Source organism: Suillus plorans (assembly GCF_016647745.1).
Source record: "Suillus plorans strain S12 chromosome Unknown HD556scaffold_104, whole genome shotgun sequence".
Lineage (NCBI taxonomy): Eukaryota > Fungi > Basidiomycota > Agaricomycetes > Boletales > Suillaceae > Suillus > Suillus plorans.
Window position 1 is genome coordinate 1 of NW_024537488.1, and position 14,944 is coordinate 14,944.

The 14,944-nt window shown below is 49.4% G+C and overlaps 4 protein-coding genes across 4 annotated transcripts; 2 read left to right on the top strand and 2 right to left on the bottom strand.

Annotated features, from left to right (window-relative positions):
- Positions 1-55: 55 nt before the first annotated feature.
- On the top strand, positions 56-1,611 carry HD556DRAFT_1420071 (uncharacterized protein; the record flags this gene model as incomplete). The annotated part of the gene is made up of 3 exons (XM_041304453.1): positions 56-386; positions 440-579; positions 611-1,611. 3 exons carry the CDS (start codon positions 56-58, stop codon positions 1,391-1,393), a joined length of 1,254 nt encoding a protein of 417 aa, XP_041153209.1. The 3' UTR covers positions 1,394-1,611.
- Positions 1,612-3,620: 2,009 nt separating this feature from the next.
- On the bottom strand, positions 3,621-5,224 carry HD556DRAFT_1420078 (uncharacterized protein). The gene is made up of 5 exons (XM_041304454.1): positions 4,821-5,224; positions 4,554-4,762; positions 4,328-4,498; positions 3,998-4,275; positions 3,621-3,924 (listed from the first exon to the last, which is right to left on the bottom strand). The coding sequence occupies exons 1-5, from the start codon at positions 5,035-5,037 to the stop codon at positions 3,735-3,737; spliced, it is 1,065 nt and encodes a 354-aa protein (XP_041153210.1). The 5' UTR covers positions 5,038-5,224; the 3' UTR covers positions 3,621-3,734.
- A 3,169-nt stretch (positions 5,225-8,393) lies between these two features.
- Positions 8,394-10,148, top strand: HD556DRAFT_1249347 (uncharacterized protein; the record flags this gene model as incomplete). The annotated part of the gene is made up of 5 exons (XM_041298836.1): positions 8,394-8,582; positions 8,634-9,296; positions 9,336-9,581; positions 9,654-9,851; positions 9,915-10,148. 5 exons carry the CDS (start codon positions 8,394-8,396, stop codon positions 10,146-10,148), a joined length of 1,530 nt encoding a protein of 509 aa, XP_041153211.1.
- A 3,335-nt stretch (positions 10,149-13,483) lies between these two features.
- HD556DRAFT_1450385 (uncharacterized protein) lies at positions 13,484-14,789 on the bottom strand (the record flags this gene model as incomplete). Its single annotated transcript, XM_041307754.1, has 10 exons — positions 13,484-13,595; positions 13,650-13,674; positions 13,728-13,763; positions 13,816-13,837; positions 13,886-13,913; positions 13,965-14,024; positions 14,076-14,338; positions 14,388-14,538; positions 14,589-14,602; positions 14,652-14,789. 10 exons carry the CDS (start codon positions 14,787-14,789, stop codon positions 13,484-13,486), a joined length of 849 nt encoding a protein of 282 aa, XP_041153212.1.
- Positions 14,790-14,944: the final 155 nt, after the last annotated feature.

Here is a 14,944-nt window from a genome sequence, read left to right on the forward strand (position 1 = left end):
TCAGCTGCTATGTCCGATATGCTTCTAACTTTATTGAAGGCATTGGTCGGATTCGATGGAGAGATCATGGAGACGCTATGGGCACTGGCTCAATCTGATTTCCCCTGCTGCTCGGGGAATGTCATCTCCGCACCGAAAGGAATGCCTTGATTATCAGATGAATGACTCCAATTTCTGCAAGATGATTCGCATGAAAAGGACTCTATGCCGGAAATACAAGCTGGCGAGGAATGGCATCTCGGAAAGTGGAAAGGCATTCGACAGACTCGATGAAGCAGCACCCTCACATTTGAAGACAGAATGGTTAGCCAGGGAGAGGATAGCTCAGTCAAGCAGATTGAATGATCCTGCGGCGATGGATGAATATGAGATCAATATAAAAAAGGGTACAGTTGAGTTCCATTGTCTCCATCGAGGTCTGAATTAATATTGCACTCAGCACCAAGCAAAAAGGAGATCGAGCTTAGATTATTAGAGGAGGGTAACGCCCGCAATGCAGCACCCTCTCGCAGATCTGTGGCGACGTGGATATCAACAGGGTTAGCAATTGAAGAGGCTCAGATTGCATTGCTCATCGAGGTTCCGAAGGATCGGAAGAAGATCCACTGAGACACAGAGATTAGACATTGCCCGTCAACGCGATCGGCTCCAAGGCCAGATAGATGGATTTGCTCGGTCTGCTCTAACACATCTCGGGGAGGGATTTGATGCAGATGATGAACCTGAGGACTTGAACGTAGACATTCTAGATGATCTCGATGATGACCCGGCGGATTTCACAGAGACATCTCATACATGGACAAACTCTCCCGAGCTCACTGTAATCCCGTTGCCATCAAACCTGGGTGTTGATAGATGCAGACGATGCATGGCAGAGGATCTGATTCCCCTGGAGATGTCTCTTCGTGAAGGGCAGGCCAATGATGCCCTTCACAATCTCCGCATTTACCTTTGCAACAAGGCCATCCTGTTCCGAACAACCGTTCGGCAGGCCAAATCCCAGGCCCTGAAAACTCGAGCTTGGTCCCAGGTGACGTCGGTGCAGCAGGCAGTCTCCCTCCATGCCAGCATATATACAAAGACCAGGAAGCAAATGATGAAACTTGAGGCGGGGCAAGACCAGCTTCAGAAATACAAACCCCTGCTTCGCGAGCAACTCAAAATCAGCACTGCAGTGGGTGACCCAAATGCCCGAGGTCAACGAAATGAATCTTTGGCTTGGTTTTGGTCTGTTGAAGTCGACCTCGGGGGTCCCGATCAATCGTGGAATGAGGAATGTGAGTTCCTGCTTGCATGTCATATCCCACGGTTACCTGACTGGACCCATGCCAAGTTTACCGAGTCCATTGGCTGCGGGCAAAGGCACTACGAGATCGATGGAGGGAAGAAATGATATTGGTCAAATTGGAGATGGATTGGACATGTAAGTTCTTTTTGTGGAAAGCAACCCAATGGGGCGACCACATGCAGGAATCATTGGAGAAACACCTTCCGGGTCACGGATGCTATGCCGGAAGGCAATCGCGAATGTATTCATTGCTCGCACAGGATGCGCAGGCAGCTTTTCAAGACCTACAAAACGTGTTGATAGAGGCTGGAGATGAATGAACATTGTTTTCTCATGAAGTCCCTTTTTCCACATACATAATTGAGGCCCGGGAATTGTCCGGGTCAGCCCATGTCGGAGTTTGAATTTCGTATCCATCCATCAGTGATTCTTATCTTCACATCTTCACCATCTTTCACTTGCATTGCCAGCGCCATAGTCCTGTATTAGCCATGCCTGCAACTCCTGCATCCACTTCTGGCACTCTGAATGCCGGAAGCCATTACCGACCCCTGAAGCTGAGCCTTGGAACTATTTCCTGCACATTGGCAATGGCTGGATCGCGGGTCCGTGCATGCATCTCTCAATATCAGACGGAAGCTGCCAACAATGGTCTATCTTCTGACCGGATAAAGTATTTTAAAGCCGGGCTGCAATGGGAGATGAATGTATGTTACCACTGCCCTGATGACTTTGTTGGTCAATGCTAAAAATTTGAGCAGACTTTTGTCACACCACTCCTGCAGTACTCAGCTTCACAGAATATCGTGTCGGTTCTTCCGGTCCCTGTCGCTTATATCCTTAAGTTGTATCCCATGCTAACCTGGAACACGGTTCCGGACGACGTCTTTTCATTCCACCTCCTTTCATTTGATGATGAGGCAATTGCAGGACATCCGTCCCGGATTGTGTTTGCATATACATGTCCATGGTGGATGGGAAACACCACAATCCCAGGATCAACCATGGCAGTGGGATGAAATAATGGCTTCCTGCGTCTCTCACTACCAGTATTGGGCGGTAAGATGTTAGCTGAATTGCCTTGATTGATGACTTATCTGTTCTAGCTTAATGTTGAGGATGATGCTTTGGTTCTTCCAGAGAAGTTGAGAAACACTTCGACTCCACCACTTATGGGACTGAGGTGGATTAAAGAACGCATGGAAGCATTGATGGAGGAGCAAGATGAGGGCATCAAAGCCAAGATGGCAGAGGTGAAGATGTACACTGACATGTTAGAGAAATTGAGGAAAGGCAAAGGAGTGTAGTCCCATTCAGTGTTCATTGTATACAAGATGTAAAATATTCTATGCATTCAAAAATCTTGCACCCGAGTCCCGGAAGCCCAGGTCCCGAGTCCCGAATTTCGGAGTTCGGGGTTCGGCGACCCGGAGCTCGGCAACTGTGTTGGGTGTCAGGGTATGCGGAGCATTGGAGATAGCATGTGTCAGTATTTTGCGTTTCATGGTTCATGTTTGGCTGACACATGTGATCTCCAATGTTCAGGATACCCTGACACCCAACACAGTTGCCGAGCTCCGGGTCACCGAACCCCGAACTCCGAAATTCGGGACTCGGGACTCGGGTTTCGGGACTCGGGACTCGGAGTTCGTGACCTGGGACTCGACAGTGTTCTGAATACCGAGTCCCTGACGCCCGATTCTATAATCACGAAAGATTCCATAATCACGAAAGATGAACCATGAAACGCAGAATACTGACACATGCTATCTCCAATGCTCCGGATACCCTGACACCCAACACAGTTGCCGAGCTCCGGGTCACCGAGTCCCGAAGCCCGAGTCCCGAGTCCCGAATTTCGGAGTTCGGGGTTCGGTGACCCGGAGCTCGGCAACTGTGTTGGGTGTCAGGGTATCCAGAGCATTGGAGATCGCATGTGTCAGCCAAACATGAACCATGAAACGCAAAATACTGACACATGCTATCTCCAATGCTCCGCATACCCTGACACCCAACACAGTTGCCGAGCTCCGGGTCGCCGAACCCCGAACTCCGAAATTCGGGACTCGGGACCTGGGCTTCCGGGACTCGGTATTCAGAACAGTGTCGAGTCCCGAGTTCACAATGTCGGGGTTCAGGGTTTTGTCAAATGTGTACGGCAATAACAAATGTTAATTTGAGCATATTGATACATCTTCCCCCAGTCTCAAATATCAAGTGCTGAGGTCCGGGTGTCGGGACTCAGTACCCCAGCACTCGGGACTCCCATATGTCAAGTCCCGAGTTCCGATTATCGAATACCGAGGCTCGCATCCAAATTATTCAGTCCCATATATCACTTCGCAAATGCTCACAATTGAGTATTGAGGTCCAGATAACTATTGGTACATGGTATTCATTTGTTGGAATGTATATAGGTCACAATGCATGCTCTTTGTTTGATCTTTCACACACTGTATGGACCATCCACACTAGCCCATCCACATGATGGAACACCAGCGTAAATGTGAACAGAATCCCTCATATACCATGCCCAAGCAATCCGATCCCCTTCCACATCATAAACTCCATGTCTCACAATCCTTCCGGAAAACGCAATCATACAGCCGGAATTGTACTTGAACTCCAGCTGAAGGCTTGGCATTGTCATCCGAGCATTAGAATAGTTCCCCACTGGTGGTGAGAATGTCGAAGCATTCAGCAATGGACAAATGGTCTCGATGATTTGGGGTTTCCCGATTGGAAATGATGGAGAGGGTGTTAAACACCGATGCCCAGTACTGCAGGGCCTCCGGCATCTGTGGCAGATCCTTGCTTACTGCTATATGTCCGAGGTTTGACAAGGTTCGCAACCCTGCCCAGTACTGCTCAGGATGCATGACTCTGAGTGCCGCGGACGCGATGGCTGCTGGCCTTGAAATGGCTTTGAGGATATTCTCGCAGGAAGGTCCCTTCAATGATGCAGATACCTCCGGATCGGACACATTCTTTGGGATTGGTGAGTATGACTGCTGGAATCACCATCTCATCAGATCCTACCTCGTGTCCCTGTTGAAACCATGCCGGAGATAAATTGATGCATCCGGGAGTTGCCCCAACATCTTCCGAGCCCCGGTTGAACCACTTTTGATTAGTTCGCCAATTGCCATCAGCCCTTACACTTTTTTCGAGGCTTGGAGCGAGCAAATTGGTGGCTTCCCTGATTTCCTTCTGTAGGTTCCATTTGATATTCAATATCCATTGAGTAACAATGTATATTACACACCTGGGTGGTGTCGGTCAGGGCGTCTGGGAGGTACCATGCAATGATGGCACCGGATGCATCGAGAATTGTGGCAGGTTCGTCGACCAACCTTTTGCCTTCATGGCCAGGAGGACACCTCTCAAGCAACCTAGCCTCTCTCTGTTCATTATGCCCGGTGTCCTTCGGGGAGATCAATTTGCTATATCTTGCAATATCCACCTGCATCTGAACTGTCATGCAGGAATTTGAATGATAAAACGAATTTTCCGAATCTGCAGGAAGACCCACTGGGATTTTTATATGCCTTTATGAGTACATCAGCCAAGCGATCGCACGCCATCACCAGATCAGTGTCTAGGTTGGGGGAAGGTATGACTGGGCCTCCTCCAGTCTTCTCTGCCTTGAATTTCTGTTCGGTATATTCCCCTGCTTCATAAGTCACAGTCAGGGCCCAAGTGCGCCAGATGTTTATACTATCAGGAGTGGAAGGGGAAGAACCGTTCATGCTGGATGTTAATCTTGGGAAATCAGACACTGAATGCTGAATGTCCGGACTTTGGTGTTAAAGGGGGTGGAGATAGAGAGGATCAGATAAGGGAGCCTGAGATAATTTTGGCTGTCAAAGATGTATTATTATCCATTGCTCAATGAAATACTACCTGATTGGAAGTGTGCTGGTCATCAGATATTCATTTGTCGACTCCCGGGTCCCGGAACTCGGAAGTCGGTACGGTTGACCCAAATTTGGGTGGTCGGAACTTGGCTTCTTGTAGGGAAACACAAGCCTCGCACCCCGGATTCCAAATTCTGCAAGACAACCTGTGCACCATCAAAGGCCATGTCAGGAGATCACCTGCTGCTCCGGGAACTCGGTAACTTTGATTTATTACCTCCTCTGAGTACGGTTGACTCACATTTTGGTGGTCGGAACTTGGCTTCTCGTAGGGCAACACAAGCTTCGCACCCCGGATTCCACATTCTGCAAGACAACCTACGCACCATCAAAGGCCATGTCAAGAGAGCACCTGCTGCTCTCTTCAGAAACATCTCAACTTCGGTTGGCCATTTAACACGGAAAGTATTAACTAAATTATGTGTTGAGTTCCGGGTCCCGGAACTCGGAACTCGGTACAGTTGACTCAAATTCTGGTGGTCGGAACTTGGCTTCTCGTAGGGCAACACAAGCTTCGCACCCCGGATTCCACATTCTGCAAGACAACCTGTGCACCATCAAAGGCCATGTCAGGAGATCACCTGCTGCTCCGGGAACTTGGTAACTTTGATTTATTACCTCCTCTGATTTGGTTGATGTACAACTACCTCAGCTCCATCATGTCTACAATTATGATACACATGGGCCCACCCATCTATATTTTATACCACCCTCGGCCCACCCGTCTAATACAACATCCCATACAACACCCTCGGCCCACCCGTCTAATTAATATGCGTCTGGGCCCACCCGTCTAATACAATATTTTATAATACCCTCGGCCCACCCGTCTAATTTAATATGTGTCTGGGCCCACCCGTGAATGTGATAACAAGTACCTACCCATCTATCTCATACACATCTACCTTAATACACCCATCTGCATAATATCCAACTACCTCGGCCCACCCGTCTACCTAATATTCATGTACATCGGCCCACTCATCTACTCTATATATTCCCTGCATGGGCCCACCCGTCTCCATCGGGAATAATTTGCCTCCCGGCCCATCCGTCATAGTCGAGGATATTTTTATCATGGGCCCATGGTCCGCTGGCCCGTATCATACGGGATATTATGCATGTCCGTTCCCTCGTATTATACGGAGATAGGTCACTGTAATATGTGGTGTGATTACATCATAGACTTTGCATGTACGGTGCAGGAAGTTGTTTGCACATGTATTTGATTATATAATCTTTGGCACGAATGGCACGAATGGGGCGAATGGGGCGAATGGGGCGGAAAGTCGAAGTCCGAGATGTCCTCGGTCACCCAGAGGGGTCACCGGTTGAAAGCACACACTGGGTATGATAATGTCAATACTTCGATCATTACTCAGTGCTTATGTTCGCAACGTAGATATATGACAAGACACAACCTTTCAACGACTTACAATTGTACCACCAAATTCCGATCCCGGCGTGGGGCCGTGAGGATAAAGACCCAGAGCACATTAGTATGTTTATCGTCTCTTGTTCACGTTAATGACATGTTCTCAATAGTTTAAATTGCCGCCTTTACGCACGAACAACGACTTCACCAACCTCCCCAATCGTCACTTGGACAATTATCTTTATTACTACAGAATTAACATTGATAAAGAAAGTACCAGGGAGACGAAAATGCATTGTCTCCGATACTTTATTATTGGTCGTTCGGTGAGTGTTTTAGATGTCTGTCTTTTGTCACACTGCGTTGACGACATTTTGACGTTAGAAGTCTTGTCTTGCTGCGTTTTGCGATCTGACCTAGTCTCTCGTGAACAAATGTTTACCTCCTATGTACACCCATAGTGTACATTAAACAAAAAGGACTAAATGTTACACCATAACAAGGGATCAATCATCCTACGGGTGCGCCTTATTACGTCGAAACCACCCAGCTTGAGTCCGGGACGCTCGCTTTTGCGGTCTTCAGCGTCGCCCCTTAAACATCAAAAAACGTTGGATATGGGTTCATTCCGACGATGTTCGATCGATCTGAAAATCGGTGATTATTTGGCTGATTGTTCGTCGGTTGTTTCCTCTTTCTGACGATAATCCACCATTGGTCCTGGCGAAGGATATAAAACCAGTTTATTCTAACCAGGTCGGAGGGATATATACGTGAAACGGGATTAGTTCCACCCCGATTGAGATGAAAGGCCATTACATCCAAGAGCTTCCCAGTAAGAGTGTTGAGTACCCTGAGTGGTTGATTCGCAAAGAGATTTTAAACAGACACGACCTGTTATCGAGTCAAGGAACGGGAAAAAAGCTCCCGCTAGAACTGCCATCTTGTCGGAGCTCATGACATGGGCTGCTACTGTTGCGATGAGCTTCCCATCTGTCACAACTACGGTTTCGGCCTTCTTTGGAGGAATCTGAGTGAGCTCCGGAATGTGCAAGACTGGCTTACCTGCGCGGGTGCTCGAAGTGCAGCGTTTAGCATCTTGACAGCAAAGGTTTGAGAAATCAACAATGTGATAGGGATTATCACCTCAGGACATGCGAGGCTGACCACGGCCTGAATCGAATGTCACCCTAATCACGGAATATCCTTTCAGGCCTTGGAGACGATAAAGGTCGCAATTGGTGGCCAGCTAGTTATATAGAGTGATTTAGTAAGTTACTGAGGACCATTGTACTTACCTGATGGCGTTGAAATTTACGTGCCACTGTACAATCTCGATGCGTATGATCAGCAGGGCCAATTCCACCAAGCCAAAAAGCCCCGAACGTAAAGAGTGACATCGTATCCTCCTCCTTCTGCTCGAATTTTGAACCGAATGTAGTCGGACGAGTGCGTACCAGGTTCAGATGCAAAACCTGTCCAGGTGTGTAAAGTATGCTTGGTGAATAAGTTGATGAGATGCAGATTGAGAGGCATAAAAAGGACTCGTCGTATTGATATCATGGTAGTTCTTGAATTCGGTTTATTCAGCTTCGTTAATTGTACCGGCATCACTGAAGTGTCTCTCACGGGATAAGTAGTTGGACTGTTGGGCGGATGACAGATGCTGTCATGCTGACCTATCCATCCGCCTAAGGCAAACTGGGAAGTCTCGTAGCCTAAATTACGCGATCACATGACCTGCACGTTTGGCATGACGCGAACCAAACAAACGCCGTCAAGTCTTGCTTGAACTTGAACTTCGCTCATCACTATGGACGGCAGCGAAATGGGGCTGTTTGGTACGCTGCGGCTGATGAAACGGACTACCGATGAACAGGTAGCAGCATTCCCGATTGACGAGGAGGCAGTTACCTTTGGACGCGACCCGACGTGCAGTGTGCGTCTCTATTACCCAGAGATCAGTGCTCTGCATGCAAAAATTGTATTTCAGGAGAGAAAGGTCCGTGAACTGTTCATCTAAATTTACTGAACCGCTGGAACTCGCTAGCAGGCTTTTCTCGTCGTTCTTGGCGACGCAGGCCTCACCATCGACGGCTGCCCCGTGCTCCCATCCACCAACGCCTCACTTCCCACAACAATTCCCGTCTCTAACAACTGCGAAATCGAGATACACAAGAAACGTTTCATATTCTCTTATCCGCCCAAGCAGCTACGTTCTCCGCTATACAACATCGATTCACCAGTCAAGCCTGAAAGTGGTGGCGGCGGACGGAGAAAATTACGAATGAGCATGATTCACAGCGCTCAAGTATTCACCCCTCGTGGAAAACCCTCTTCAGATCCACTTGCAAACCTCCGAATTCTCCAGAGCCCACTCAAACAACTTGTGCCCTCCCCGCGCAAGCCCTCTGCGCTAAAGAACTCCCACATCCCAGAACCAGAGGAAATAGAAGAGGAAATCGTGCTTGTGGAGTCTAATACCCCACATGTCGTACAGGAGGATAGGGATCTTGTTATCCTCGAGCATGTCGATGTCCAAGCCCTTCCGCCCACCCCATCTGTGCAAAGGCCAAGACCAAGTATGAACATGTACAAGACTCCGAACAAGCGTACTCGTTCCTCGTTGCATCGTGCTGTACTTATTCGCAGTGTACATCGTGCCGTCATGGCACGTGAAGAAGAGGATGAAGAGAAAGAAGTCGAAGAGGTGATTGTAGGCGAGACGGCTGTAGAGGAGGGCGAGGAGAATGAGAATGGTAACGACGAAGAATTGAATGACAAGCACGAAGGAAGTGCAGGGATCGAGCATGAGGAATCTGACGAAGATGGAAGTGGCGCAGACTCAGACACCGCTGAGGAACCTACTCCTCAACCAAGCACATGGCGCCAATCTCTCAATGCCGTGCGTGCACGCGTTGTATGGCCTTTCCGCTCGAGTTCCACTGCGCCCGAAGAAAACGATGATGACGATGACGAGCAAGATGAGGATGAGGACGAGGTAAGTTTCTCCTTTGTTTCTCTTCGTCATGCTAACCATGAACACCAGGACGCTCGAATGGACATCGACCAGGATGCACAGCCCCCGCCCCCATCCTCCTCCCCACCTCCTACTTACATGGCACCCCAAGCCCAACCACACCTTACACCTGCAAGAGCCGCACGACCTCTGGGCTCATTTATGACGCCCCAAGTATCGCACCTACAATCAGGCATCAACACTGGAATTGGCCGCGGTGCGGGACGCAACTCTTTTGGTGGAGCGTTGCGCGTACCGTCGCCTTCTAAAGTGTCTGCACCATCTGGTCCTGTAGAGACATGGGGAGGTGCTAAGAGAGTACGCGTCGAGCCGAAGTGGCGCATTGGAGATATTGAGGTGCGAGGTGTGGAGGAGGTGAAGGAAGAGGAGAAGGAAGGGACAGGATTTGGGAGGACGCGGGTGAGTGAGGAGGAGAGGAAGGTGAGTACATGCGTTTGCTTTTACTTTTCTAGAAGTTGGGAAATGGCACGGAGGGCGCAGTTTGAGTTTCATTTGGAGTGGCCCCTCTATGAGCTCGGATTGTTGTGATAATACAGGGCGCATATATATTGCCGCCTTCCTGGCGTGTCTTTTGTCGTCCCTCTTGACCTTCTTTCCTTGTAACATTTCTCTCCCAATGATGCGTCTTCCAGCTAACCACCAACATACAGGCCATCCAAGAACGCCGTAAATCAGCGCTCACTACCCCCGACCCTTTCTTTGCACAGGTACCAGGGCTGCGACGGCAGTCTGTCGCACCCCCCACACCCTCTGCCCCGAGTGACAGTAACACGCAACGGAAACTACCCTCCCTATTTGATTCTGCCGTCCGTACTGTTGGTGAGCGCAGTGCATCTCCCACCAAATCAGGCGACAGGAGTGTATCGCCGACCAAATTTGGGGGGAGAAGTACATCTCCTACGAAAGCTCCCATCCATGCAGGTCCCTCGTCCCCTATGAAGCTTTTCTCTTCTCCTGTGAAATCGTTCGAATTGCCTGCGAATGCGCATACGCCTTTCGGGCGCCCTCCATCGCCTTTGAAGGCACCGCTGACGCCACATAGTGAGGAAGATGAAGAGGACACGCGAAGTTTGTTGGATCGGATGAAGCGAACTGTGGAGGAGATGAAACGACGTAGGAGTTTGGGTCCATCTGGGGAGGATGAACGTGAGTACGAGGAGGATGGTGAGGATGATAACACGGCGGACGCTGAACAGCGTATGAATGTCGAGGAGAACGCAGAAGAAGACATCGATGAGGAACAACAAACAGGTGAAGAAGAAGAAGAAAACAGCGATAAAGAGAACGGCCTTGCATCCGCGCTCCGAGAGCCTCGGTCTTCTTCACACCCTGAACCTGACCTCGAGACGACTGACTCATCCGAACACATGCCTGCACCTCTCTCGCCCACACGCATCGCGCTTGACCTTGATCTCGAACTGGAGAGGACACCACTACCCCAGCTCACGCGTCCCACCTCCCGGCCGCAGCACAAGAATGCACCGTCGTTTGCGGGGCCCCAGACACCTGCCCTAGCATCACTCAAGCATCTCTTCCCTCCCCCAGCGCCGGTGCCAAGTACGCCAGCAGTAAAGAGCATGCGTTCGCTGTTCCGCGGAGCTGGCAAGGGTATCGGGATGGAGATGGAAACAGATATGTTGGAGGGTGTTGGGGAGATGATGGTTACACCTGAGGGGTATCGAGCACGTGTTGAGGATGTGGATGAAGGGGAGGGTGACATGAAAAGGGAGGAGCAAGCGAACAGGAGAGAGACGGACGAGCAACGCAAACCTGTGAAAACTACCTCCCGCAAGACCCCTGTTCCTGTTCCTGCTTCTGGGCCTGGGCCTACGACGACAGCAGCTCGTCGCCGCACGAGAACTACTACGGCCACGGGGGCTACTGCCTCCAAGGAGAGGGAGCCACCGACTTCCAGGACTGTTTCGCGTGTGGAGGCAACGGCCACGAAAAGGGTACCAATCGTACTTCCAAAACGTGCAGAGAAAGAGAAAGCAAAAGCAAAAATACCAGAACCAGCACCAGAGCCAGCACCTAAACCAGATGCAGGAGACGAAGCAGAAGAAGATGAGATTCGAGAGATTCCGCCTCAATCTATCGCCCAAAAGAAACCTGCGAGACCGCGTCTGCTTCGTGCGCGCAAAGGGATCACAACTGATAATTCGGTATGCATCCTCTTTCTTAATTGGTCTTGTGGATAGCTAATCATAAGTTGTTATTTAGGACGAAGAGCCTGCTGTTGCGCCAAGGACGCGAGATGCCAGTACCGAGCCTAGGGCTCGTGTAGCTAGTACCACAACAGCGAGAAAAATGAAAATGGACGTTGTTGAAACAGTAAATTTTCTTCCTTCTTCTTATCGCAATCCCATATCTCATTTCACTCCCACAGGCCCCCAAAACCCGGGCAGCCCGCAGCCGTGTCACCCCCGTCCCAGTCGCTCGATCTGAGCCTGCGAAAGCACGCCCACGAGTTCTTGCGAAGCCCAAGGTCGCAACCATGACAAGCCGTGCCCCCTCACGGAACAAGATGCGTAGTACGGAAGACGATGACGATGCTGATGGGGACGACCCTCTCGATTCGATCGCGCAGCCTGAAGCTCCAGCTCCCATACAGAGGGCAAGACGCACGCGGGCAGTGACCGCACCTGTGAAAGAGGAAGACATCGATGTTTTGGTTCCTGGGAAGGCGAAGAGCACAACGACGACCCGTAGGCGTGCAGTAACAGCGGTGGATAAAGAAAATACCCCGTCGAGTTCGAAGGAAGATGAGGGTGAGCGGAAGAAGGAGGTGGAGGTGAAGCGCACGACGCGGGCAACGAGGTCACGAGCGTGAGGTTGTGTCGAACTTCTGGACTTTGTTGGTCTAGTCGTCTGTTCTAAATTTCTCTGCCAAACGATTGTACTAATCACCTTACTGCGTATGTTAAGTGTTAGGGTGACATGTATCAAATATGAATACTACTAGTGTACGGGGACGAATAAGCTACCACCAGCTATGCTGACTTTCTACTGAGTCAGCCCTCGTCTGAACTCCGGAGCACTTGCGAGTATGTCATGCGCCGTCTGCCAGAAATATCTAGTACATCTACTTTCTCCCACTCATCCTCGTCGGTATCACTGCAGTCATCATTGATGGGTATGACTTTGGGGTTCGGATCAAGGATCTCAAAGTCCCCCAGTCGGCTCTTGGCTATGTTCATGTTGATTCAGTACTTCGTTCAAAGGTTATGATGAACATAATGCGCTTCACCTGTGCGCTGGTGCTTGGAGGGTAAAATTTCCGCGCTATCAGAGAGGGAAAACGTTGTGCTAAATGACACAGGGACAAAAGCCTCTGATGCGTCGTATTCCTCGGCGTCGTGAACATTATCGACCGAACAACCGTCGACCGCAGCCGCGCAAATGTAGCCCCTGCTTTTCCAAGTGGAGCCATCGCCGCGTCCGGGATTTCGACGCAGGATGGATCCATTAGCGCGTTTTCGGGAATGCTGTGACATAGCCTATTTAGTGAGCGCTTCCCAGGGCAAGATAATCACTGCATACCTTTTTCTCCCATGCCCTAGCGCTGAGAGGTGGCATGTTTGTGCTGTATTTAGGAGGGGGGAAAGTTGGTGCAGTGTTAGTCTGAGTAAAGGGCCTCCCAAGGCTTTTATGTTTGAGAAAATGAGTCAATAGCTTGACTGACTTTGACTAATGCGGAGCATGTTTGATTTGCGTGGAGCCGAACCTAAGCGGAGTCATTGGCTCACGGAAGCGATGACTACTTTGACTGTCAACTCATCGTCGGTCACTATGATTGGACGTGAGTCTACCCAGCATAACAATAACTTTAGAGCTGTGTAAAATAGACAGGGAAAACCAACAATCTAATTAATAGTCTCCGGTTTCTCGCTGACAAGGTCAGGTGGTGTGTCGCAACCACTGGGAAAATCGATAACACGAGTCTCCTGAATGCGAGTGGTTTTACGGCTATTGAGTCTGTGTCCGCGTTAGCTCTAGCCCTATTTGACCCGCCTGAGCAGAGTGACTCACGCGGCTAGGAGCGAATTTGTATAAACTATTTTGAAATTGAGGAAATACGTAAATTAAGACGTGAAAAGTGATGCTCACCATCAGCCAGAACGTTGTAAACAGCAGTCCATAAGACTAGAGTGGAAATGTTCAAATATGATTCCATAGCTATGACGAACTGTCTCACAAGTATCCCTCATGGCACAAAACTATTGTCATTAGCAGCACTCACCACAATCGTTATTGAAAGGACTCACGAAGACAATAATTAAGACAGAAGACATGCTGTGAATATGAACCTCATGGTAAAACCTTCGTATGCAAAAGTTTGCGTACCTGGTGGCGAGACCAGTTTCAATTGCCCAAAGAGTTAGACGGTCAGCGATATTATGTATTCTGGAAGGGAATCGTTTAGAGGAGAGAGACACTCGAAATGGTGCAGCTTACTGGTGAACTGTGGTTCGTCTGCGTTCACGCTGCAGGAAATACACCAGACCAATCGTAATTACCAAATCGCAAGCAGCGGCTGCAACGAGAGTCAGGATTGTCAACCAATCTCGTGTGTTTTTCGTTGTTCTATTCGTGGGAACGGTCAGTGCGTGGACTGCATCTACCAAAGTGCCGGTAAGATTCAATATGCTGAGAATGCCACAAAACGCGGCGACCGTCCTGCTTCCTGAGAATTTGAACAATCTGTAGATGAAAAACATCTGCATAATTAAGTTGAATGGAGCCGTGCTTGAATCGGTCGTTACTTACCTGAACAAGAGTGCTAATCAGGGGTGTCAAGACGATATTTGCGTCCCGAGAACTGGAGAATATGGTCACGCCGTCAGGATCCTCGCAACCTGTAACGGTCAGGGTCCATGTCCAATACATGATGGAAATGATATGTCCAAATGTCAGCATCCTGTGATGAATCAGACCTTGAGGTCGATATTGAGATGCATCGACACATACATCACAACTGCCACCTACAAAGTTCAATTAGCTTTGACTAGAAGCAAGGCAGACATAACGCACCAAAATTCGAAATACTCTTCTATCACCTGGAAAACGCTTATAGTAATTGTATGTTTGCATCGTCGAGCAGCCAAATAAGTAGCCGGCGATCATAGATCCGACCACCGCTGGTCCAATAGTTATGGTTGCTTCAGACATTCTGAAGGCAAGGTTAGCGCATTAGATCGACCCAGATTATATACTCATATGTGCCTCGTATGCTGTGCGCAAGTTACATTAGCATAAGGACTCTGCAAGGCGTCAATCTGTCATTGAGTGGGTGCGCTATTATGATACTATTGGCTGCAAGGAAA